Below are 27,443 nucleotides of genomic sequence, written 5' to 3'. Positions count from 1 at the left end.
AGAACTCAACAACAATTTTTGCAAATGTTTGGTGGAACTACGATTTTGAAAAACACCTGTGTTGTTTAACGATGGTTCAGAATATGCAAGTTACCAACATAGTTACCACGATAGTTTCGACTGTGTTGAGAAACATTTGCATCGCAACTGCATCGTTCAAACTATGTATTCTGCTAACGTAGTTAGCAACTATACTTTTAGAAAACACACCCCTGGTCTTAGCCAAACCAGTATTTTAACCATAGTCTTCTGTGTGGCAGTAAGTGGCATTAACCACTTTACTAACCACACACTACAACCACTAAGGTGAGGATGAGTCTGTATAATAGACCACTTTTTTCTTTGCAAACAGAAATGATGTAGTTTCCTGACCCGTACTCACTGTCGGGTAAGTGGGTCAAGGAACAAACTTAATGGCCAAATTTACAGTGGCCAGACATCTTCATATAGCTTGTGGAAAAACTTAGCTTGTATACAAAAGAAACACTCAATGCATAAAATCTCTCAATGCCTACAATGTCCAGGACATTGAATACCAAGATTTGATGGATGGTTTTGTGTTTTACGGACTGACGTACTGCCTATGGTGTTTACCATTATGAAATAGCTGAGAATGACAGCTTTGTGGTTGCTGCTTTCACAAATTTGTTGTTATTAAGTACATCATTGATTTTGCTGTGTGATAAACAGTGCTGAAAACCCTTGCCTGATGTGAAATGTGCACTGCAGAGGCAAGAATTTTGGAAGCTTTCATCAGTTCAGTCAGTTTAATAGCTTGTAACCATAAACACCTGTGTTTTGCCTCAAAGTGCATCTTCGATTATGGATCATGGATCATGGGATCGGCACGGTGGCGCAGCAGGTAGTGTCGCAGTCACACAGCTCCAGGGACCTGGAGGTTGTGGGTTCAATTCCCGCTCTGGGTGACTGTCTGTGAGGAGTTTGGTTTGTTCTCCCTGTGTCCGCATGGGTTTCCTCCAGGTGCTCCAGTTTCCTCCCACAGTCCAAAAACACACATTGGTAGGTGGACTGGCGACTCAAAAGTGGCCGTGAGTGTGTGTATTGTCCCCTCCAGGGTGTATTCCCGCCTTGCGCCCAGTGATTCCAGGTAGGCTCTGGACCCACTGTGACCCTGAACTGGATAAGTGGTTACAGATAATGAATGAATGAATTCCGATTCTGGTATCCAACAGCACAACACGATATATTTTTGTGTCACATTTTATGTATCTCGCCAATTTCACTCCACTTGTTTATGCTTTTTTACTGCCACCACGATGCACACACAGCTGCCAGTGACGTAATCGTGACGTTCATTCCAATTTGGTCTATAAAGCTCTAAAATTGTACAATTCCACCGTAATTTCTGCTCTTCAAATGCAATTCTCCGTGTTGTTGTGATGGAGATGATATTCCCCGTTCAGACTGTCTGAAATCAAAACAAAAAAAATGGCAGCATTCTAGACATTGGTGGTCCGTGAGGCCAGTAAATACTGTGCGACATTTGGATAGATAATTTTAATCACTTATATTACCAATGAGGTAAATTGATGTTGAACCTCATTTTCAATACTTTCGGATGTCTGCCAGGGCACTCGATAACTTTCTTTGCCGGGTAGACCCGTACATCAAGCAGGAGAACTCACAGTGCACCTGTGTGTGAGGCAGAGTGATTAGCATCATCATTTACATCTTGCACTGCCCCCACGGTCTCCAGTGGTATTACACTGTCCCGTCCGCATCCGTAAGCATTTAGAAAACATGCGGCTCTGTCTGTATGCATATCTGTATTTAACGTTGAGCATAAATTAGCCTTTATTTGGCACTGGGATGATGGTGGTTGCCTTGAAGCATTTTGGGATGATGGTGCTGAATATGTCAGTAAAGATGTGTGTTAACTGGTCAATGCATCTTCTGAGCACTCAGCCTACAATGCTGTCTAGAACAGCAGCTTTCTGTGGGTTAACTCTCTGTACAGTTTCCTTACATCAGCTGTGGTAAGATGCTGCAACTGACAGTTGGAACAACTGTCACCTCTGGTTGAAGCATGTGTTAATGGTGTTGGATACAGTGATATCATTTTGCAAACGTAGCTGGTCATTGATGATGGGTACTCCTCCAAGTTGGTCTCCATGGGTTGCAACTTACTTAAACTCAAGCCAGTTAGTGTGTTCAAGACTCTCTTGAAGAGCAGAGATGACTCTTGCTGGCCAGGTTTTCTTCTGCTTCTGAAATGGTTTTTGGCATCTGATTAAAGGTATGTATGCTAGAAGTAGCATAACAGAGATGTTATTTGAGTATCTGAGTTAAGATGGAGGCCCCTCTAGGTATACACAGGGAATGTTTGTGTAAATTATTTGTGGATGAGCAACAATACCACTCTATTCTCCAGTAAGGATAACAAGCAAAATTTCATATGCTGTGAATGTTAGTTTTGAAGTAGCAGTCAGTGCTTTGGTGGACATATGGCATTTCAATAAATACTACTGATTTGTTTGAGCAAAGCTACATTCTCATTGTGGTATAGCCTCCCTGCTGCAGTCCAGGTGGAATATAAAGCTGTTAAAAGAGACTTAAGGAGGCCTTTGGACTGCTTCAGAACCCACCTGCGTGCATCAAATAAAAGCCTGCTGGTGTATGCTGTCGAAATAAACCAGGTTGTTATCGAAGCATTTCCAGACTATGGGAAGAATGCCAGTAGAGAAGAAAGGTTTTAACATACCTGTGTAGGTTTGAGAGCCAAATTTTATAAGCAAGAAGAAACAAACATGGAGGAGGCACTGAAAGAGGACAGTAAGACATTCGCAGAACACCACAGCCAGGGAGGCTTCACTTCTGTCTGGTCACAGTGATGAGAAAGAAACACATAGGGGACAAGGCGTGCATTTTATTTCATTAGACAGCGAAGAGCATATCAACTGACAGTGAAACTGGGTGTAGCTCATGTAGCTCATTGATAGGTTCAGGGTCCTTGTGCTCCACAACTGCCCACTCAAGAAAAACTATGTGTACAGTGAAGGCACTCTATGCACAATTTCTATTGTTTTCATGGCAGCACACCTTCATGGCAGCTTCCATGTCCCGAGGGAGACCACAAACCAGTGCCATTAGGATGAAAATTTCTATTGAAAAATCATGACCTCTTGGACATTGCCCATGCCAGATTACAACTATGGAACTTCCAAATTAGACTAGATTAGACTCATTTACAATAGCACATTTGAGAAATATCTTTCCAACCTAAAGGAAATATTTTCAAGAATTAAGGGAGCAGGGTTGACATGAAACCACTTGTTCATAGGCCACATTTCCCCAATGGTTTGCAGCCAAAAGTGAAGAAATAGCCCATTCCTCATTCCCCATCAGAGAATTTGTAGGGTTATTCTTTTATTACAGGCACTTTGTGTGGAATTCACAAAGCACACAGCTGCAAGTTCCAGCACTACACTGTTCCCCTGTTCATTCTCATTACAGATCAATGGCTGCTGTGGAATCTTCAGTACTGTCAATGGCCCTTGACATTGACCCAAATAGATGGTGGGGCTGATGGATTTAGAGCTGGAATCTGTCAACTGGGACATTGTGCACAAAGATGGCCAATGTCACCTCAAGGTGGATGCCCTTTCTCAGTGGCCTGAAACAGACTGCTAGGCTGAGAGTAACACAGGCTCCTCCGAAACTGTGGTAGGAATTAATACTGAGTAATACTCATTCAAGCCACAAGTTACACAATCAAGCACAGAGACTTGCATATGATCTGATGTCAGCATCACCAATTTGTAAAAAAAACTAGAGAGCTTATTCTTACTGCTTGCACAGGCACAAGATATATGCATGTCACCAATTCTGGTACCTGAGGTTTTACATCAGCTACATGCTGCCCGAGCCTACACTCATATTTTATTTGAGCAAGTACACCAAATCTGCTAGTGGCAATCCATATTCAGTAATATCAGGAACTGGTGCGAGCAGTGGAAGCATGCCAGACACTGGCCCCTGGTGCCTCCATATCATGTATGATAGGAGGGCCTTATAAAACACAAACATTTGAGAGAGTAGCAGCCAACTTTGCAGAGTTGCAAGTGGAAACCAAAGGAAATCTGCTGGTTAGGGAGAACTAAGCCCTACAACGTGGGTGCTGTTGTATGGTTTAACAATCCACGTGAAGCTAGCCCTTCATTGAAATGGGCCTCTTCAGGCCATGTAGGAAATGGATTTTGCAGTGTATTAGGCCTCATTTACTTCATAGCAAATCCGTTTGACTGAAGTTTCCAACAACAGGAGATGTATGGTAGCAGACTGATGGTGCTTTTTCACCATCATGGAATCGGTTCAGATCCCATTCACAAACCTAATTTGAAGCTGTTAGGCATGTTTCCACTGATATAAATTGGTTTGTGAACCAAAAAAAGTTTGCTCCCAGCTGGAACCCAAGAATAGTAAAGTCTTCAGTGTGAACCCTGATGTCATCCGTTGGAGCTTCTGAAACTTCAGAAAGAGCTCAAAAATTAGCTGGATTTGGATATTTTTTGTGTGTTATAGTAATAAATAAAAGGAAATAAACTGGAACATGCTATGTTTGTGTGTGTTTCTGGGGCTGTTTTTAGTGTGATGCGAATCATGTTGGCTACTTTTCCCCACTGCTGTTCACAAGCTCCACAGGACAGGTCTGCAACATTTACAAATATTTATCTATTTACTCTGGTGCTGACTTTGCCACAGTGATCCTGGAACCAAAAAACACTGCAATGCTCCCTGCTAATGACATATATCCTGGGTTCTCATCAAAACCGGTGGAAAAAAGCAGGATGGTTCACTGAAAAGCAACAAAGTTCCAATAATCCAGAATGGAACCAAAAAGGAAGTTTTTTTTGGTGGAAAAGGGCTATGAGACCTTATACAAGAAAATTTTTCAAAAAGTAAATTTATTTTAGTAATTCAGTTCAAAAAGTGTAACTCATACTATATAGATTCATTACAAACCGATGCCCCTTTCACACATGAACGCCGGTGAATATCTAGAGAAACTCTAGAGTATTGGGTCCGAAGATATCCCAAAGTAGCTGTTCACTCATGCAGCTTATAGCAGGTGATTTTCTGCCTGAGGCCATCATCAACATTTAAATAAATAAACACTTGAAATAGATCACTCTGTTTATAATGACTCTGTATAATATATGAGTTTCACTTTTTTAATTGAATCATTGAAATAAATGAACCTTTTGATTATATTCTAACTTATTGAGATGCACCTGTACATTGCAAGTTCACTTGCAATAACAGGTAGAAGTTTTCAATCTGCGTTTGTGTTCTGTCCCTTGTTCCTTTAATTTTGTTATGTAACAAGGATTGGGGAACATTTCAACGCAGGGGTTTTGCTGATTGAATATGCTGTTGGCTGTTAACTGTTAGCGTGTAATGTAATTTTTTTCTGCTTTTTTTCTCTCAAGGCTCTGTTAGTCAGTTTTCAGTATTTTGTTATAGATGTTAAGGTTTATTCTTTATGCAGGGGAAAAATGTAACAGGATTTGTTATGAAGCAGAAGTGTAAGTTGTTGAGGGATTTTAATGTAACGTAAAAAATAATGTTAATGTAAAAATTCCCCAACTCCATCTCTGTCACGCCTTCTACTGAGGAAGATCAGATCTCTCTCTTTGCTGCCTTCTTCACAGAACTCACACAGGTCTACAGAGGACTACAGTTCCCAGAATGCTTTGGAGAAACACACTGACAATTATACAACATAAATGACACAACACTGAAGTATTATGTGGTCAAATGAGAGAATAAAATAAAGTAAAACTAGCTTTTTTGGCAGCAGACAAAAGGTTGTGATGATTAGGCCAATTAATTAGCCAGTGGTCAGAAGCAGGCTCCCTCTTTTCTGGAGTACTGCCAAATCTATGAGTAAGACTAGGGGGAAAGTGGCAATTCTTCAGAGAATATTTTAGACATAACCAAGATGTGCCCTTTCGTAATAGTAACACATGCTATGTTTGAAGCTGAAGTCATGGGAATAGTGAAATAGTGTTTAATACTCCCTTCAGGCACAGGGATGAAAGAAATGAAATTACTTATTAGACTTGACAAACTATCATACTTTACATAAAAAGGTAAATGTTTTACTCAATAATTAAACAAACCAACAAACAAATAGGTATTCAAGCAAGCAAACAAATAAACAATTGGCTAATAGTACCTGACTTCACTCTCTCTGACATGTCCCTCCAACTCCTCCACAAATTTTTCCCCCCTCATCCAGTAGATTATGGGCCTGGATTCCCCACTGTAGCCAAAGAAAGCTTTGCAGTCCAAGCTGAGGGGCATGCCTGTAAAAAAATAAATAAATTAAGAAGTATAAAAAAAAGTATATTGTATTGAAAAATAAATTTCCATACCACATATAGCATGTATATAACAGTTTTTTTATGTTAATTTATAATTATCATCATTGAACATACAACCCCAATTCCAATGAAGTTGGGACGTTGTGTAAAACATAAATAAAAACAGAATATGATGATTTGCAAATCCTTTTCAACCTATATTCAATTGGATATACTACAAAGACAAGATATTTAATGTTCAAATGAATAAACATTATTGTTTTTTTTCAAATATTCACTCATTTTGAATTTGAGGCCTGCAACACATTCCAAAAGAGTTGGGACAGGAGCATGTTTACCACTGTGTTACATCACCTTTCCTTTTAATAACACTCAATAAGCGTTTGGGAACTGAGGACACTAATTGCTGAAGCTTTGTTGGTGGATTGCTTTCCCATTCTTGCTTGATGTACAACTTCATTTGCTCAACTGTCTGGGTCTCAACTGTCGTATTTTATGCTTCATGCGCCACACATTTTCAATGGCTACTACGAAGCCAGGCTGTTGTAACACATGCAGAATGTGGCTTAGCATTGTCTTGCTGAAATAAGCAGGGATGTCTCTGAAAAAGACGTTGCTTGAATGGCAGCATATGTTGCTCCAAAACCTGTATATACCTTTCAGCCTTTTATGGTGCCTTCACAGATGTGCAAGTTATGCACACCTTTTATTAGTGCCATGGGCACTAACACACCCCCATACAATCAGAGATGCTGGCTTTTGAACTTTGTGCTGCTAACTATCCGTACAGTCCTTTTCCGCTTTGGCCCGGAGGACACAATGTCCATGATTTCCAAAAACAAAAAAAGTGGACTAGTCAGACGATCAGACACTTTTCCACTTTGCGTCAGTCCATCTCAGATGAGCTTGGGCCTAGAGAAGCTGGCAGCGTTTCTGGGTGTTGTCGATATATGGCTTTCTGCATGGTAGAGTTTTAACTTGCACTTATAGATGGAGTGACAAACTGAGTTCATTGGTTTTCTGAAGTGAGCCCATGTGGTAATATCCGTTACAGAATGATGTTGGTTTTTAATGCAGTGCCACCTGAGGGATTGAAGGCCTCAAATTCAAATTCTGTGAATATTTGCAAAAAAACAATAAAGTTTATTCATTTAAACATTAAATATCTTGTCTTTGTAGTGTATTAAATTGAATATAGGTTGTAAAGGATTTGCAAATCACCGTATTCTGTTTTTATTTATGTTTTACACAATGTCCCAACCTCTTTGGAATTGGGGTTGTAATTAAAAATTAATGAGAACAAATTATACATGCACAGTATTCAATTTATTACTCAAATTCACAAGGAAAATGTTCATTAAATAAATGTACATTGTGATTATCCTGCCCTAAATGAAAAACTGACACACTGAAAACTGTCTTATTATAAATAAATAATGATATGTGTGTCTTGTCACATGAATCCTTTAATAAAACATAAACATCTCCACAGTACAGTGCAGGCCCTGCTACAGAGACTAATAATGCTACATTTAACTGTGTCTAAAGACAAGCAGAGCCATTGCATGAGAATTTGTTCCTCACAAATTGTAAATAAACAAATATAATGCAAAAGAGGTCTGTCGGGAGACTGTGTAATCATATTTTTGTCCTTGTTTATGTTGTTAGTCGATAGTGCTAATTGGCTAGTTAACTCTGGCTACTCCAACTGAACTCACATTATTCCACTTCGCCAGTTACCAACAATTTAATGACATTATTTATCACGTAGCACTGCATGGTGTCCTCAGTGTAATATCGGGTGTATTTTTTTGTTTTAATAATTCGCTAACTAAATAAATAAAAACATGTAACTGGCGAGCTTGCCAGTCCTTTTTATCCACAGTTCCATATCAGTTGATTCAACAGGCAACAGAAGAATAAACCTGATTGGCTGTTGGCATGTCCCTCGTAGCACATTCAATTATAACTGACCTGATTTGATTGGATAGGCTGTTTGAAAACCAGGGTGGGGTCATGCATGGTGTGTGTTCATAAAGCCAAATAGTATGCAATCCTTTTGTGCTTTTTGAGTTTGTTATATACGTATTATAACATGTGAGGGAGTGTCCTATCATGAATTATACAACAGTTAGTTCCGGTATGCACTGGTTGAGAAGCATTCTAACCGTGTTGATGTTTCAAAATAACAAGATATTTTTCACAACCACTGTATTACTCCAGTGATTCGTTCTAACAACTCTCTTTATGCTGCAGCTCTCCTTATTACATTTTTCACCAGTTAATTATCTTCAGCTCATGTTTCACACCAATTAACTGTCTTCAGATTATTTTGAGAGTACTAACACTAGGGTTGGGCGGTATAAGGATGATATGGTATTGAAATGTGGATGGAATCTTAAAATGAGGGCGGGATTTAGGACGTGTGCGTGATGTGTCAAATTTCGGTTCTGTGTCTTTAAAGGCGGCTAAAATGTCCATGTGCATTTAAGAGAGCCACAGGGAGGGGGCGCTGTGGGAGCTCAATGTCTGTTGATGTCCCGGTCTGAAAACGGGTGGAGAAAAGCACAAGCCCAGTAGCCTTCGCATTTGTAAGTTTATCGCTGAGTTTGGGTTTAAAGAGAAAGGAAATAAGCCTCAGAAAATCATTCACTCGAATTTGTGCTCACAGGTATATAGATTTATCCTCGAAATATGTGTGTTTTAAGCCTCAATTGGCTGAAACATCTGCTGTGATGTGGTAAACCACAAGTGCTCGTTAGCTAGGGTGACCAGACGTCCTCTTTTACCCAGACATGTCCTCTTTTACCTGGACATGTCCTCTTTTACCTGGACATGTCCTCTTTTTTAGGCTTAAAAAATGTCCGGGCATAATTTCACAAACGTCTGGGATTTTGTTTTTCTAGAGTTTACATAGAATTTCGAGAAGCGTTTCATTCACAAACTAGTCCCGCCCTCCCCTACTCTGATTGGTTCGCTTGAGTGAGAAGGGGGTATGGTGAAGTAGCCTAAAATCTTCTGATTGGACGGTCTGACTGTAGAGCTACCGTTATTGGTCGATAACCTTCTCTGTAAACATTTAATTGGTCAGTCTGCACGTCAGTAGTCCTTGTTTACGTCAGGCAAAGCTCATGTACCTACCCTCATCTCGAGCAGCTATGCTGAAACGTAACTAAGTTCTCAGATGAATTAAAAAAGAAATTCCCATGTTTTGTGTAGCAAATAAAGGTGTAAAGGGCCTAAAAGCACACGAAGCTAAGCATACAATGGCAGCGAGGCGTGAGAGCCCCCCCCCCCAGACTTTGTGCTCAAATATATAAGGCAGGCTGACAGTACACCCGCCCCACGGTAATACCGTATACCGAGATAATATTTTGAATTTATGAAAAAATGTGGGTACGGCCCATCCATAACTATTACCACTAAACTCACATAGAAATTATACTTATTTTCACTGTTATAAATGGAAATTTAACAATTTTCTCATAATATACGGAGACTGAGGGCAGTAACTGGCACTAAAGGAAATTTTATTCAACACAAATACAAAATAAGATATAAATCATTGTAGTTTTGAAGGAAAAAATGCAACATATTTTAGAAAGTATTATCCTTAATCTGAAAGAACATGAAAAAAGAAACTGAACTAAAAACTAAAATTCAAATGACTTGAGGGACGAAGCCAGGTTAAGGATACAAAACATAGGAACAACAAAGAAAGAAAACAGATACCAGTGGAGAGAAATCCCATTGGAGGTGCTGTACTTTTAACGTGAGGGGCTTCTAGCTGCACATTCAGGGCGTGTTTCAAATCACCCTGCAGTCCCTAAATAGTGCACTAATGTTACATGTAAGGTAAAACTATGGGTTTAAAACAACACAAAATCTTTAAAAATATAAGTCATGGTTCAGTATACATAGTCTTATATTAGAATTTTAATGCACTGTTTGGCTGGTTGAAAAAGCTAAGTTACCTTAGTGCAATACAAAGGGAGCATACGGGAATTGTTCCCAAGCACACGGGGCTAGAGAGTACGGAGCCCCTGAAGGGATATGGTGAGAAATTCTTTTTTGGGAAAAATCTCGTGAGCACCACTTAGTATGCCATGAGCACCAGTAAGTAAGTCGTGGCTGACTATTTTGGGCAGAAGTAATTTTATCTGAAGTAGTTTATTCCACAGTTTAGCAGTATGGGTAGTTTACTCAGCGGGTAGTGATATAGTGAGGTGTTAGTAAGCTGAGGCTGATTGAGTCTGGGCACTGCGTGCAACGCAGTAGAGTTCGTTACTGTAGCAACAAGCTACTTATCGAGGAACTATAATTTGGCAGAAGGAATTCGAGATTTTATAAATATATTTGAGGCCATGTCACAGCTCTGTTTATTTATTTTATACTTTATTACCCACACTCTTTTATAAAGTAATAGAACACTCAAGGTCATGTTTATCATGAAATAATCGCCTTCGGCTCATGCTTGCACGGCATCGTAGATGTGCTGTTATTTCATGATAAAACATTCCATTTTGTGTTCTATTGCTTAAATAACAGCACTACAATATCAATCTGCTGAATAAACTAAACTTACTTCTGCCAAAAATAGTCTTTACACTTAGCCTAGTGTGCTTGGTAGAGCTGCAACTATCTCTAATTTTCATGTGTTCGCTTTGTAGTGCAATACATAATGGGAGGTAACTTTCAACCAGCCAAACAGTGCATTAAATATAACATTATCCTCCCGTACCAATGCTGCATGACTTCATTTGAAACATTTTGCGCTTGGTTTTAAACCCACAGTTACGCCTTACATGTAATGTTAGGCAAAGCCAAAAAAAAAATAAAAAATTCCTTTGCCTTTACAAAAAAAATTCAAATATGAATCTACAGGTAGAAAAACAACTATTAACTCATTATGTACAGGTATCTGTAAAATAACAGTCATAAAAATCAATTCAGTCTGCCCTAAATATTGCTGTGTTTAACATGAACATATTAACAGGCCTTTTCAGCAGGCTTACTTTTTGTTCATCAATAATCGTGTTTCCTCTGCTAGCATAGTACAACTACATCATAGTACATCAATGGCTTTTCAATTAGATTAATTAAAGATGGTAACGTAGGCAATTAATTAACGTTTTTTCTTTTTTTTGGTCTTGAAATGCCACTCGCTGTCAGGAAACTCACTACACGTTCTCTCCACATACACGTGTATGCATTCTGTCAAGAAAGCAATACAGACCAACCGTGTCAACATCCAGTTACAGCAGGAGCTCCCTCCAGGTCCTAGTGGGCCCAAGTTTCATTACATTGTTAATATGGAGACAGAGAGAACCATTGTTGAAAATGAAACAAATAGGTAGGCTAAAGAACATTAATGCCTATAGCTATAGCCACCCTAAAACAATCAATATCCAACAACATGATTTTCAAAGGGCTTGCTCTCCACCAATATCTGTTTTTCCTGTCTGTTCTTATTGCTTGTTTTGTTTATTAGTGTGAAAAAAAGTATATTTACTGGTGAAACAATTAAGTTGTTAGCAAAAGCTCTGCGGAGTGATACCGTGTTTGTGAACCCCCCCCCCCCCAAAAAAAAAACAACAACTGTGCTGTTATTTTGCAATAATAGAATGCTTCTCAACCCATCAAATGTGGTTAAGCCAGCTGCCTTTTCAGAAACATGTCAGATTTTGTGAGCAGATACTAGTGACTAAGTGGTAAAATTCAATTCATGTGAAAATCTGAAAAAAAAAAATCCCTTAATTTTAAAGGAAAGTAATCATAATTAAGCGATTTATAAAATGGTAATTTCTTCATACAATTAACAGATATCAGTTCAGTTTTTTCCATACTATGTACTTGAAATATAGAATAGAAAGTATAGATTTTGAGCAAATGATATTCAAAATCCCAAAACTTTTAAATGTTTTTTAATGGTTGGTCAAGTTCTACAGTACACAAGTGACACTACACAGTAATATCATTTCATACTTCATAGGTACATAGTATGGTAAGTAGCACAGCCTGTAGTCTGATTCTGACAACAGGACATACATTGACTCTACCCATCTCTACATCATTTATTACTCTATGTGAACTAACAGTCTGTATTACAGGTGTCCTGAGATAGAATTACACTACCTCACTTCCTCAAGTAAAAACTGTCCTGTTTTTCAAATGGGGCTTATACAGAAAACATTTATAAGTGGTTGTCTCTTCAGTATAGGTCAGTTTATTTTTTTCTTTAATCCTGTTTCTCCACAGACTTAGAACTGTGCCATACTTGAAAAATAATATTATATTATAAATATTAAATATTATATAATATTATTATGTTTTCAAATTTAACAGAAAATCAACACAATTATGTAGTTATGTGCTTTCATCAGGAAACCAGTTTGGTCGGAAAATCTCACCAAGGAACATCACAAAAAGTCAAGGCTATTATCAAAAAACCATACGACACATACACATACACAAATATTATATATATATATATCAAGTCAAATTTAAATTAATATTATCAGGTGAGCAAGCCAAAGGTGACAGTGGCAAGAAAAAACGCGTGGAGGCAGAAACCTTTTAAGGAACCATGACCCACAAGGGGGACCCATCCTACCTCTGGTCACACACTCTCACACACACACACACACACACACACACACACACATTATATATATATATATATATATATATTTTCCGTTCATTGTCTGTAACAGCATATCCAGTTTAGTGTCATGGTGGGTCCAGATCATACCCGGAATCACTGGGTAGTGGGTGCAAGGCAGGTGTATGGGGCACCAGTCATCACAGAGCAACGCACGCTCACACATTCACTCCAATATTCACACCTATGGATTCTTGGATTCTTTACTGTAGCCAATCCACCTAACAATGTGTGTATTTGTAACTATGAGAGAAAACCCACAAGGACACAGGGAGAATACACTAAACTAATCACAGACAGTCACACAGAGTGGGGCTCAAACCCACAACCCCTGGACCCTAGAGCTTTGTGACACACACATATATACACAAACTATTACATATTGCTACATTTTCAAATGCAGATTATTCAAAGTGTGCATGTATACACATTTTTACTAAGTCACATTGTTCTGCGCAGCAACAAATGTTTACTGATTTGTTTCCCATAGGAATGGTGTGCAAAAGTCTGTGCATACAGCTAATGTCACAAATATACTAAGTAACACTCAGTCAAACATAAGGGATATTACAACAACCATTTACAAACAGCCTAGCGGCCACCTGGGACAACCGGGATATAGCCACCATCTGAAATACTTCAACATTTAACATAGCTACCCCTTGCAACAAAATAAGGCAATCACATGGGCTACTCAAGCAACCACCTGAATGCCTTTTCAATGTCTCTAGCAACCACTTGGAATACCACAGCAACCATTAAGGAATACCTTGTCAAAACCAAGACACCCATTTAGCATCCACATTTAAAAAAAGAAAAAACATAGGTTGTGGACACAGCAAGTTTGTGGATCTGAGAGTACTTCTCTCTACTGTTCATATTGTCTAAACATAGAGATTTATTCTGGGCCTGATTCACTCAGGGATTTATAAATTAACAGCAGGACTTTAAAGCCTATTTTGTAAAGGATTTGAAGCCAGTTTAAACATTATAGAACTGGACTAATGTGTTCAGTTCTTGTTATCCTGGTTAAAACTAGTTGCAGCATTCTTGATAAACAGGAGCTTTTAATGGTCTTTTTTTTGTTTTGTTTTTTAAGGAATGTCAGTTAAGAGTACATTATATAAGCTCTAAAAGCAAGGATGAGTTTCTCTAGGACTTGTTGGGGAGCAACATCCTTAATTCTGGATATATTTTTAGATAGTAGAAGGTGATTTTTGGTGATTGTTATGATGTGGCTGGTGAAGCAAAGATGGGAATCTATTAGAAGACAGGGATTTCAAACTTTATCTTTGGTTTGTAGAGGCCAGGGAACTGAGGTGTTAACTAACTACAGTTCTTTTTGTTGCCAAACACAATAATTTCTGCTTTATCCTTATTTAACTGAAGAAAATTCTAGGTCATCCAGTTATTTATATGTTCCAAAATTTGGCACAGTGAGGCTGTAGCTATCCAGTGACAGGGCTGAATATATCTTTGTGTCATCTGCATAACTAGACTAATGAAGGTTGTTGTCCTATACTTTGGCCCTAAGGCAACATACAGAAATTGCAGGTTAAGAATATTTGAACATTCTCACGTATAAGCATCTTTTTGGAGATAAAGGTTTTGTTTCAGGGCTCTGAATTGAGATTGGCATATATTGTTATTGTTATTATTGATTGTTGTGCTGATATGAGTGCATCAAGCAAAATGGGGCTGTTTAATAAAAAAAATATGATAAGAAACACTTGATAAGGCTTCCATTAAAAGTTGTTACTTTCAGTGACTTGGTCATTTTGTACGACCACACAGTGTTGGTAGTTAAGTTCAGTACATTTTTAAAATTATTGTAAATAATTAGTTCACTCTAGATTTGTCACAATTTATACCAGTCTGCAATTGTAGTGAATATATAAAAGAATGAATGAAACAGGAGAGCACGCTCATCACAGTTCTATTTAAAGGTTTAGGCACCCTTGGCCAAATGACAGGTGTGATGTATGTTTCATTAGCTACATACGTGGTTTACTTCTTTATTTAAACTATTAAATAACAAAATGTCATTTGACCAAAGGTGCCCAAAGTATCATATAACTTTAACTCACATAACAACTGTATGATATTTGCTTGATGTCCTGATTTGTAATTAATTCTGAAAATTAATTATAATTAATTATACCAGATTAGACAATGTCTTTTAAATACAATATGGTCTAAAAAAAAAAAAAAAAACCTTTACACATTTGTTTTATAACTTGGTAATCCATTTCAAGATTTGACATAAGTCATGGAATAATTGGCACCGTGTTACCAACCCCCCAAAGATATAACAACAGCGATGATAACAGTGTGCCCTGGTTTCTTTCATGCTTTCTCTGCCAAAATACAGATGAAAGCACATGCCGGTAGATACTTGAACAAAGGAGAGAAAGCTGACGCTAATTACTACGCGTATTTATAATCTTAAAGTTGTCACGATAATTACCATGCCTTGGAAAAATATTCAGCTCAAAGCATATTTCCACGTTTTGTGGAATGTGAATTGCATTCATTTAGGTTTTTCCCCTGATCTACAATGCCCCAATAGTAAATTATTTATATATAAATTCAGTTATTTTTAGCCATCTTGTTTTTTTATTTTAACCAGAAAATATATGAACAGTATAAATTATTTACTTTTTGTTGAAAACCAAGTTTTGTTTAATAGGAAAATCTCTACAAAAATATAGGAAGATTGACATTTATTAATTTAATTCAGTATGAGTACTATTTACTTTAACGTATCAAAATGTGATGAGAGCAAAAATAATTGTCATTTAATTGTAGTTGACGTATATAAATTACTCTGAAATTAAGGGTTTGTTCTTATTTTGCTGCTATAACAGCTTCTGTTTTCTGGAAGGACTTCAGTCTAGATGTTGAAACGTGTGTGAGTATTTCATCACTTTCTGCAACAACCATATTTGTGAGGACAATTACTGCTATGGACTGATGGGTTCTGGATAACAGATGTCATTACTCATCTCAAAGATAATGAAACTGCAGATGAAATTTAACTGGTCTAGAGCCAATTGCTGGGGGACGTTATAGCTCATTAGCTAACACTTGGCATTTGGGCATAGTGATCAAGTGAACACTTTACATTATCAATGTGAGTTTCTATCGAGTTTATATTCACTGTCCACAATGGGCATATAATACAATCTAATAATGAATAACACACTTGATCATTATAAGGTATTTCTCCAAATAATTGGACATATAGTGTTCAGTGTATGATCTGGCTGCAGATAAATAATCTGAAATAGATAAATGATTTTACATGCAATGACGATCATGAATCATTTATTTGTTTATTCTCTTGACCCTCTATTTTTAACAACAGAATCCCTGAAGGGCATGATGAAAATAAAATATAAAAGTATGTGCCTGAGTCTAAGTTTCATATTTTTGTTAAAAATTGCTATAAATGCTATAAATGTTATAAATAATTTTATTAACTTATTTTGGTGTGTATAACAGGTAGACAAAAATAACAAATGTGGATTTAGTCTCAGGACTATATTTTAATTTCATCATGCCCTTTAGGGCTTCCATATTTAATAGAAAGTAATACAGATAAAGTTTCCAAGTTTATGGCAGAATGATTTTATGTTGTGTTTTTTTGTTTGTTTGTTTTGTTGTTGACGCCTGCAACATCGTTCGAAAAAAAAAAAGGGCAAAATAGAGTGAAATATTAGCAAAATATCAAAGTTACACAGCTACCTTCCAGTATAAGGAGGTAAATATAAAGGCACAGAATGAGTTGTCACTATACAAAGTCTGCTGGTGCAGCAACAAATGCAAACTGGGTTTTCTGGAGCCCAAGCTCATCTCAGATGGTCCCAAATCTGAATCCATGTTTCAGCTTGTTTTGGAAGAAACAGACAGTTTTCTGTGAAAAAAAGGACCATTCAGATTACCATATTATGTGTAATAAATGCAAAGTCATTTTGCATTTAGTCAATATGGTAATTGTAAATAACCTGTTTAAATGTTTGTAGTCATCGTTTACAATAAATCATATAATATTTCAATCTGTTTCATGTATTAACACAAACGTGGTATACATTTAGAAATATACTACAATAATCAGTAAAAATCAGGCTTATTTGTAGAGCACTTTTTACAGCTGGTGTAGTCACAAATCAGCTTTTAGATTTAGAATTCCATGTCAAACCCCCAAATGAGCAAAGCCATAACATATTGGCAAAGAAAACACCTTGGAACCCTGTCTTGGGTGTGTTACTGCTTTATACCCAGTGATTCCTTATAGGCTCCAGACACACCACAACCCTGAAGATGATAAAACAGTTACATATATTAAATTACTGAATTAAATATTTATTTGAAATACAGACTTTGAAGTGTTATAAAAGATAAAATTGGATAAGATGGTGCTTTTGCTATAACAAAGACATATATTTGTGTTACAGTGCTGGGTTTAACAGTTCTTCAGCCTCAACAGAGCATTAATGTAGCATTACGTTTGGTGTGTTTTTATAATCTCTTTCATTTCTCTACCATTCTGTCACATCTTTTAGAATGTGTGTGAATTCAACAGCGTTAACAATCCATTCCTCACTAGCAGCGCTTGTTTGATGCTTTATTAACCTCAGCAGCAAGTGTGGTGATGACAGTAATTTGCCTTTGAAATGTCATTAATGATAACTGCAGCTGTGTGAGGACTGCGTTACTGCTGAGTAATGAGTAATGTTATTCGCTGCTAATTATATATGAGACTGACCTTCAGCTGTGAGTGAATGTGAGGGTCTCAGGTGCAAACCAATAAGGGGATTAAGTTTGAAGAGTTATACAGTCATTTTCAACAGAGTTTGCAGTGTGCTTAATAAGATCATAGCCTCTCTGTTTTATAGAAATGTTTACTTTACCCATGTGTACGAGTAATGCAATATACACAGATCAGACAGAATATTATCAGCGCTGTTACATTCACTGTCCATTCTCTCAGCTCCACTGACCAGACAGCAGCACTTCGTTGTTCTACAATTACGGACTGTAATCCATCCGTTGCTCTGAATACTTTATTTGCTCCTTTCACCCTGTTCCTCAATGGATTGTCTGATCCACTCAGACCTACACAACAAAAACACCACCATCACTTCAGTTTCACTGCAATGCTGAGAATAATCCCCCATTCAATGAATACGTGCCCTGTGGTGCTATGAAGTTAACTTTAATGTTAAAATGATTTCAAGATAATGTTTCATCTGTTGTTAAATAGTAAGCAAATATGTAATGAAGTTTATGTTCTTTGGATGACAGAAATGTGGTCAAAGTACGAAAGCAAACTGGAGTCACTGATGGACCCATGTGCTAAACTACAAGAGGTGGAGCATGTTTTATGGATTTTAGATATTGTGGAAGAGATGTGGGATGATCACTATAGAAATCATGCTGTTACTTAGTTCAGTACTCTATTTTGTTTTCGAGGATCTGCATTAATACCCTACAAACTGCAAGATTTGTGTATTGCTGTGCTGTATAATTATTTCGCAAGAATCTTATAATCTTATGCATAATATGTTGACCTTATTTGCTGTCCTGAATATATATATGTGTGTAACACTCTAGTATTAAGTGTGCAGAGGGTAAGTTAAGCACGAAAAAAAACACCTCCCAAAACCACCTCCTCCTCCACCAATCTCCTCCACCTCCACAAGCTTCCTCGTCTGATCTTCAAGGTAAATACACTTCATAGAAACATTTAGTTCTTTACATTCTCTTTTATTATGTATTATTATTTTTTATACATTATTTGTTATTTATAAATGACACTTTTCTTATTTAAAAACACGAAACAATAATAAGTGTTGTGGTTTTAGTGGGGCACTGGAATGGATTAATAACATTTTAATTCATTTTAATGGGGAAATTTTATTTGATATACGAGTAACAAGCTCGGTTACAGAAAGAATTAAACTTGCAAGCCAAGGTTTTACTGTTTACATATACATACATACATACATTCATACATACATATATATATATATGTATGTATGAATGTATGTATGTATGTATATGTAAACAGTAATATATATATATATATATACACTTGTGTAAGCTATATGCTAACATTTTCATAGGCATTCTACAATCTTTTTATGCAAATTTGAGAATTCCCTTTTCATAGTCAATATAAATGTAGTAAAACTTTATGGTCCATTTACCCATGATTCTTGTATTTAAGTAAAACATATTTAAAGTGCAGTATCTAAATAAAAAAAAAACATTTTTTTTGCAGTGTCACAGGAGATGATAAATGAGGGTATCCAAAAATTGGCCCCAAGAAGATGAAGCTAACTCTGTATCCTCTCGGCCAATCAGGAGGGCAGTAGAGGGCCTTTAATAAGAGTTGGTTTAAATATTCATTTTCAAGAAATTCTACATTTTGCTTTTCCTGTTGCCTATATAGAAAGCTGTTATTAATGTAATGTAATGTTAATTCATATTAATTCAGCAATTACAGTAATTCATGTAAAGGAGCCACAACCAAGTATTGAGGGTATAAATGAATATACTTGTCATAAGTTGAAAATATTTCTATTGAACATACATTCTAGCTTGATCTTATGAAATATTCTGATAATATGAGATTCCTGATTTCTGACTTTTACAAGCTTATACTGATCATAAGTAAAACAAAAATGCATGAAATATGTCATGTAACACATAATAAATATATATATAAAACTTCACGAGTGAGGAAAAGATGGAGCATGAGATTGACAGGCGGATCGGTGCAGCGTCAGCAGTAATGCTGGCTCTGTACCAGTCCATTGTGGTGAAGAGACCTATGGTCATGAGCTTTGGGTAGTGACTGAAAGAATGAGATCGTGGGTACAAGCGGCAGAAAAGAGCTGGACTCTCCCTTAGAGACAAGGTTAGGAGCTCGGACATCCGGGAGAGACTTGGAGTGGAGCAGCTGCTCCTCCACGTCGAGAGGAGCCAGTTGAGGTGGTTTGGGCATCTGGTCCGGATGCCTCCTGGTCGCCTTCCTGGGAACATGTCCTCCTGGACGTGTTCCGGGCATGTCCAACGGGGAGGAGGCCCCGGGGAAAACCAAGAACACGCTGGAGAACTACATGTCTCCACTGGCCTGGGAATGCCTCGGTATACCCCCCGGAGGAGCTGAAAGCAGTGGCTGGGGAAAGGGAGGTCTGGGTTTCTTTACTTGAACTGCTTCCCCCATGACCCGGACTCGGATAAGCGGTGGATAATGGATGGATGGATGGATTGTTTAAAACAATCATTCATTCATTGTCTGTAACTGCTTATCCAGTTCAGGGTCACAGTTGGTCTGGAGCCTACCCAAAATCACTGGGCACAAGGCAGGAACACACCCTGAAAGAGGAGCACCAGTCCTTCATAGGGCGACACTCACACATTCACTCACACACTCACATACTCACTCACACAGTCACAGACATTTTTAATCACCAATCCACCTACCAACACGTGCTTTTAGACTATGGAAGGAAACCGGAGCACCCTGAGGAAACCCACGCGGACACAGGGTGAACACATCAAACTCCTCACAGAGTCACCTGGAGCGGGACTTGAACCTATAACCTCCAGGTCCCTGGAGCTGTGTGACTGCGACACTACCTGCGGCGCCACCCGCAAATTCTGAAAAAATAAACTTTACCAAAATATACGAAGGGAAATGTTGGCCATGTGTTTGAAAAACAAAACAGATCCAGAGTTGGCCATTATTGTCCTGAACAGGATTGAAAGGAGCAAACGCCATGTTTGTACCATAGGTTGCGTGTTTTAAATGAGGACAGTGTTTTGTGAACAACAACGTGATTGAAATATGAATTTTAAAGTAATTTAGGCAGATTCATGTGTGTCTCTCCATGTTGTGTGTGTGTGTGTGTGTGTGTGTTTTGAACCTATTAAAAAATAAGCATTGTGTTTAAAAAGCCTAACAAATTCACCTATTTAAGGTGGAACTGAGAATTCAAGCTTGTTAATACACTGCAAATTTAAGCATTTCACTGGTAGGTAGATGATTTAATGAGATGATGTACACTTGATTGTGTGTTTTAAAAGAATAAAATGTGAAATAATAGGTGTTTCAAAACGAGTTCTGTTTATAGCTTCACGTAGCTGTTTAAGGTAGAAAACAGTAAGTAAGAAACTAAAGAATAAAACAAATAAGACCCTTAACGGACCCATTTAAAGTGGAACTAAATGCTTGAATACATCAACTGTGAATAAGTAGCAAAGATCTGCCTTGTCTCTTGCATGTTTTTATATGTTCAGTTTTCCCCAAACTGGCAACCTGGGCAAGCTGCGCATCTGGAGAAGAGAGAGAGGAGGCAGACAGATCCCTCCACTGTTTTGAAACTGTAATATATTTCCCATTTTAAATGCTTGGTGTCAGTATTACAGATTGCTCTTTTAAGTGGGACAAATGAAAATTGTCCTGCATCACTGTTTGTGATAACTTGAAAATTCATGCCTGGAAGTGTAGTGGATGAGTGTTATTATTTAGAATTATGCAGGCAAGTGGTTGGGGGCGTGTGCACCACTGACCTAGTTTCAAGAAAAGCGGAATGAACATACAGTACAACCAAATAAAAGCAAGTTTAAATGTTGCCTCACTGTGACTTCCATTGTTTTGCACTTTCCTCACATTTTAAAGAAATATGTGAATGTTTTTATGGTTATAAGAAGTGACAAAAACTGAACACCTACAATGTAGAACTGTAATCAGAAACGGTTTATTTCTAATATTATTATTTGCAAATGTCTATAGTATTTCCACCCTTTTAGTGAAATGAAGAAATGTTTAAAAAAAAATTGTGAATTTGTCCAACAGACTGGCTTCATGTCAAGTCTGTGCAGCTTTGATCTTCGTTTGGGAAGCCAAGTTTCATTTTAAAATCTGAGTATCTACCAACTAACAAACTGTGAAACAAGACAACTCCAACAAGTTTTTTTTTAATCAGCTGTCTAATTCAGAAAACATGGGCTAAAAGGAAATGCTCAGCTTTTACTCCACTTCTAGCATCAAGTACCTCCAATCCAGACTCCAAAACAATGTTAAATGGTGTACAACAGTGAGCGTGAAATAAGAGTATGGAGCAAAAATATCAAAAGAAAGAACAGACAATAAAGAAAACTTCTACTGTTGCTTCTCACTTCTGCTTGTGTTGGAGAAGTGGTTCCTTGTCATTTAAAGGAACTGCTGCCCATACTGGTCATTCTGAAAATGACTGCTTTGCTGCTTGATGCTTGAGGTAGACCTCAGGGAACTGGGTTTACTTGTAGAAAGCCTAAAGATAGGCTAAAATATATGACTCCTTTAAAATGCAGAAAAAAAAAGAAAAATTGGGAGAGGACTTAATATGGGACAGGACATTATTACACAGTCTGGGGGCAGCAACAGAAAAAGCCTGATAATCTTTGGTTTGGGACTGGGAGGAGAAGTTGAGAGAATTACCTTAGCAACCTGGGGGCAGAATATGAAAAAAGCACATCTGTAATGTATGGTGAAACTAATCCATTGGGGGCTTTAAAATTGGGGGCGCCAGTCCTCAAACATTCACACATTCACTCACACCTATGGACACTTCAGATTTGCCAATCCACCAACCAATGTGTGTTTTTAGACCATGGGAGGAAACCAGAGGAATCAGAGGAAACTCATTTAAATTATTATGTAAGTAAAATGAAGAATATATGTAATACATCTAAAATAATTACATATGTAGTTAATTAATTAATTGGGTCTCACAAAACAGAACTCAAAATCACACTCAATCAATCAGCACATAATAAAATAATATAAACAGAATGTAATATATGAAATCCACAATAAAATATTACAGTAGGTTTAATCTAAACACACTCCTAAGCTTAAGCTCTCATGCTCTGGATATTATTTTATACAATAAAAATTATGACGTTTTCTGCCACAGCTTTTCAAATAAATGTGTTTGAACTGTTTTTAAGACAAACAGGGACATCTGTAACTTTTTACAATAGTATAACCATAAAACCTTATTTTAAACCTTCTTCACACATTTATAAACTGTGATTTTACAACATAACATACTTCCAAACACTACAGTGTCATACAGAGAGAACAAAAGGAAAAACAGTTGCTGTCGTGGAAGGTGCATACTCTTAAAATCTAAGGTGGAATTGGAACCCAGCAGGCCACTCAACTGTGCTTAAACAAACCATACATAACAAATGACTTTGTATTTTTTTTTTTTTTTTTTGTATGTGGCTGAAGTTTAACATTTCTGTAAGTTTTTATTCACTGTTTGAATTACCACAGAAACGCATTTTTAACAGGAGTTGTTTAGTTTTTTAGCATTTTCTGTACTGAAATAAGCAGTCTCATGATTTTGGAGACATTTCCACCTTAAATGATCTGAAGCAGCAATAAGACAATGTTATACACTTATGCCTCTGCCCCGAGCAAAGCGTGTGAGAGAGAGAGAGAGAGAGAGGGCGAGTGTGTGAGAGAGAGAGAGAGAGAGAGAGAGAGAGAGAGAGGGCGAGTGTGTGAGAGAGAGAGAGAGAGAGAGAGAGAGAGAGGGCGAGTGTGAGAGAGAGAGAGACTAGCATACTGGACAGAGCCAGTATGTTTATTCATTCATTTACAGACACTCTGGTTTTGAGCATGCAGACAGACTGGAGAAATAGCAAATGTTGAGGAAAGATCTTCTGAATTTTATAAAAAGTGTTTTTTTTAATATGTATAACAATCATGAATTAATTTACAGTTTCTGCTCCATTTAATGTAAAACCGAAAATTTGGAATAAGCAGCTGGTATATTCTTTCCTACATTACATCACCTCTATCTTTCTGTCATCTTTCCTCAACTTTTCTTTTTTTCTGCCTAGGGCACCAGAAGGTTACTGTCTTTTTGACCTAGCCACTGTGTGCTTCTAATTAATATGGTGTTACTGTTACACTCAGACGCAGAGACCCTCCTCTATTTAGGATTGAGGTCCAAAGTGATGCCACACGCAGCGACATTACACAAAAAATATTAGGGCTCCTATATTAACTATAAACGTATGAAGCTGTGGGTTTATTGTAATATTAAGAACAAAAAAAATCTAAAAATATTAGTGGAAAGAATGGAAAAGTTTAATCTCTATCTCCTCCTGTCTAACTAGACAGCATCCCTATCGTTTGGCTAGTCGGTCACTTGAGGTGTCGGCAATGGTCATAGTGGACACAGCTTTAAGAATATGGAATAAGACCGCAAAGCAGGCTTATGTGAGCATTGCAGAAACATACTGCAGATATTTTGGTAACCCACTCAGATGCAAAAATCCAGAGCAGAGTGGGACAATTCTGGAAAATGCTGGCTCAGACTAAATACTTGATCAAATGGCATGGTTAGCCAATATCCAATAAGAGTAACTCCTCATCAGCGACACAGCAGTGTTAAAATGGTTTATGGCTGGAGAACAGCAACACAAATATGAAGTTTATCTTTTTTGCCATTTACACTTAGAATTGTTTTGTTTTTCTTTTTCTTTTTTTTACTTTTTTGTTAGCATAGTTTCACAGTCTAGAATATTGGCACAGAAAAAGCTGAATAAGAGTGACTAATTCCTCAGATTCAGTGACAGAAGAAAGGACATCTGAGAGATAAAGTAACAGGGTGAGCATAAAAGTAGTGGAGAATTGTGTGGCTGTAGCTGAGTTTATACATCAGTGGGATTGGAGGTAGGAGGGGTGGAAAGGAGACAATGCAATCTGGATTCAAACACAACCATAAAATGGACAGAGGCACTAGCATCATCAATTTCAAGGATACAGAAATAACAGATGATAACACAAGATCTAGCGTGTGACACTTCTGATGTGTTTTGACCAATACTGATTAAATTAGTTTGAAACAATCCACAAGGCATAAAAACACATTTTCCAAAGGTTTGATGGGCAGCAGACATGAATGTTAAAATCTCCCACAATCAAAACTTATCAGATAGCACTTTTCCACCAAAAAACTGGTTCTTGAACATACAATACAATTAGCCCACTTATTATATACACTGGTGAAAAAATAGCGAAAATGAATGAAACAATGAAAAATCATGTTCGGTTTTGTTCGGTTAAATACACATTTCAGTGCATCTCTAAGAATAAAGCAACCAGAAGTTATTATACAATCTAAGAAATAAGGTACTGTACAGGTACATTAGTTTTCTCTAAAGGTATAAACAGTGTAAATATACCTCTGAACCTTTAATGATACAACATAACATTTTGTTTTACAGTTCAGTTGTGTTCCCTAAAGGTACAATACAGTCTCTTCTCCAGAGGAAGAGGTGAATATATTTAAACTTTCATTATAAAATGATAAATGGGGCAAGGTACAAAATCAACACAATTTTAAAAACTACAATTAATATAGAATATGGATACAATTATGATCCCTAACTGAAATTACTTAATATGTATACATGAAAGAACCACCACAGATTTTCTGAGAGTTCAATTATAAACTGAAAGATCACAGGATTAAGAACACCTATCTTGTATCTATACTCATTGTCTCGTTTATCAGCTCCAGAGACCATACAGGAGCACAATGAAGTTCTACACTTACAGACTGTATCCTGCCTGTTTCTCTGCATACATTCATATCCACATTTCATCCTGCTCCTCAATGGCAGGGACCCCCACAGGACCACCACAGAGCAGGTATGATTTGGATGGAGGAATATTCTCAGTACTGCAGTGACACTGAATTGTTGGTGATGTGATAGTGTGGGCAGTGCTGGTATACGTGGATTGGACACATCTGGGCCTGATTGAGTTTTAAAGTCCTCAGTGTTACTGCTGGACTAAGAACTGTCCTCTAGGCAAAAGCATTCTGTGTCAGTGTCCTGTGTCCACTGATGGACTACAGCATGACCAACACAAACTGTGCAGCATCAGATAGAACAGTGAGTTTGACTTGCCTTGTCAGACTCTCTAGGGGGAGCCTGGTATCCATTGCCAAGGACTGACACACAGTAGGACCAATCACAAGTGTGCTATTTTGGCATGATGTGTAAAAGTAGGAGTCACATCTGACCAGTATCATAGCCAGTACACAACTATAAAAGAAAGTACATATACTGATGTACATATCAGAATGCAACTAGCAAAATCCTGACAGTGAAGCCAGCTTAATACACTGAAAGTATCAGACTCTGCGTCTACATGTGAGTGGAGTGCCTGTAGCGAAGACTAACAGGGAGTGGACACAAACAATGTTAAAAAACCTGAGAAACACTGCTGTGTCTGATCCACTTATTCCAGCACAACACACAAACTAACACCAGCAGCATATCAGTGTCAGTGCAGTACTGAGAATGACCCAAATCATACCTGCTTTGTGATGGTCCTGTAAGGGTCATGAGCAGTGAAGAACAGAGTGAAAGCAGGATAAGAATGTTGGAATAGAAACAGATGGATTACCGTGTGTAATTATATTGCAAAGTGCTCCTGTATGGTCAGTGAAGCTGAGTAAATTGATAATGAGTGAAGATACAAAGTAGGTGTTCAGTGAGTGCTTGTCAGAAGGTTGTATATACCTCGTGGTTAAGTAGTAAATTTGAATTCACTCCGTTCGGATACTTGAAGATGCCCACTGTACACATCATGCCCCCAGAAAGTGATTTATTATTAACAACTAAAAATTAATAACAAATCTGATCATAATATTCAACATTTATCTGCAGAAATCATATAAAATAAGACGATTCAAATGCATATTTGCCATTTTTCCAGGGGAAGAGGTAAAAGGTTGTGATATGTATCACATCCTGTAAACTATTGCATCAATTATCTGCTGCCATATCTGTTGGCAACTGTCCTATCGGAAATACCAATTTTCTGACTTGTAAATTGCAGCCGAATGGGGGACAAAGTTGTAATTACCACTGGCCGTGAAAATTACAAGTTGTAAAATTGGTATTTCCCAGTTTCCAACATCACTTGAACACAGCGTTTTACACAGCCAAGTTAAGTGGATCTTCAATAGGCCAGTTGCTGACAAATATGCAGAGACCAGCAATTGGACAGAAAGTGCAGGAGAATCTACCCTTCCAAATCAAAATTCAATGCCCAGCACTAGGAGGTCTAAGGATGGTCTGAGGCTGGGCTGTCAGTGTCAGAAGGGACATGAGTTAGGCTTGTGAAAAGCTAGCTTAGCCCACTGAAGAAGAAAAATATTAAATGGACCAGATTAACTAATTTGTTGCAATGCTGGGCTTTTTATATAATACATAAATAAACTCTATTTAATCCAATGGTCAAAAATAGAAAGCATAGCTTGAGAATAATGCTATAAACAGTTTCAGTGAGCAGCAACAAACAAACAGGCCAGTATACACACCCAGAAGTGGATGCTGTAGTAGGAGAG

At 37.5% G+C, this 27,443-nt stretch overlaps 1 protein-coding gene across 2 annotated transcripts in view; it reads right to left on the bottom strand.

Annotated features, from left to right (window-relative positions):
- Positions 1 to 27,443, bottom strand: part of il1rapl2 (interleukin 1 receptor accessory protein-like 2) — a 414,378-nt gene that overhangs the window by 23,901 nt on the left and 363,034 nt on the right. For both annotated transcript variants that reach the window (XM_066649030.1, XM_066649031.1), the window contains one exon: positions 6,200 to 6,329. In XM_066649030.1, coding sequence (XP_066505127.1) covers positions 6,200 to 6,329 — 130 coding nt within the window. The remainder of the gene's footprint in view (positions 1 to 6,199; positions 6,330 to 27,443) is intronic.

The sequence above is a fragment of the Hoplias malabaricus genome, chromosome 17 (assembly GCF_029633855.1).
Source record: "Hoplias malabaricus isolate fHopMal1 chromosome 17, fHopMal1.hap1, whole genome shotgun sequence".
Classification (NCBI taxonomy): Eukaryota; Metazoa; Chordata; class Actinopteri; order Characiformes; family Erythrinidae; genus Hoplias; species Hoplias malabaricus.
This window is presented reverse-complemented; position numbering and strand designations above follow the sequence as displayed.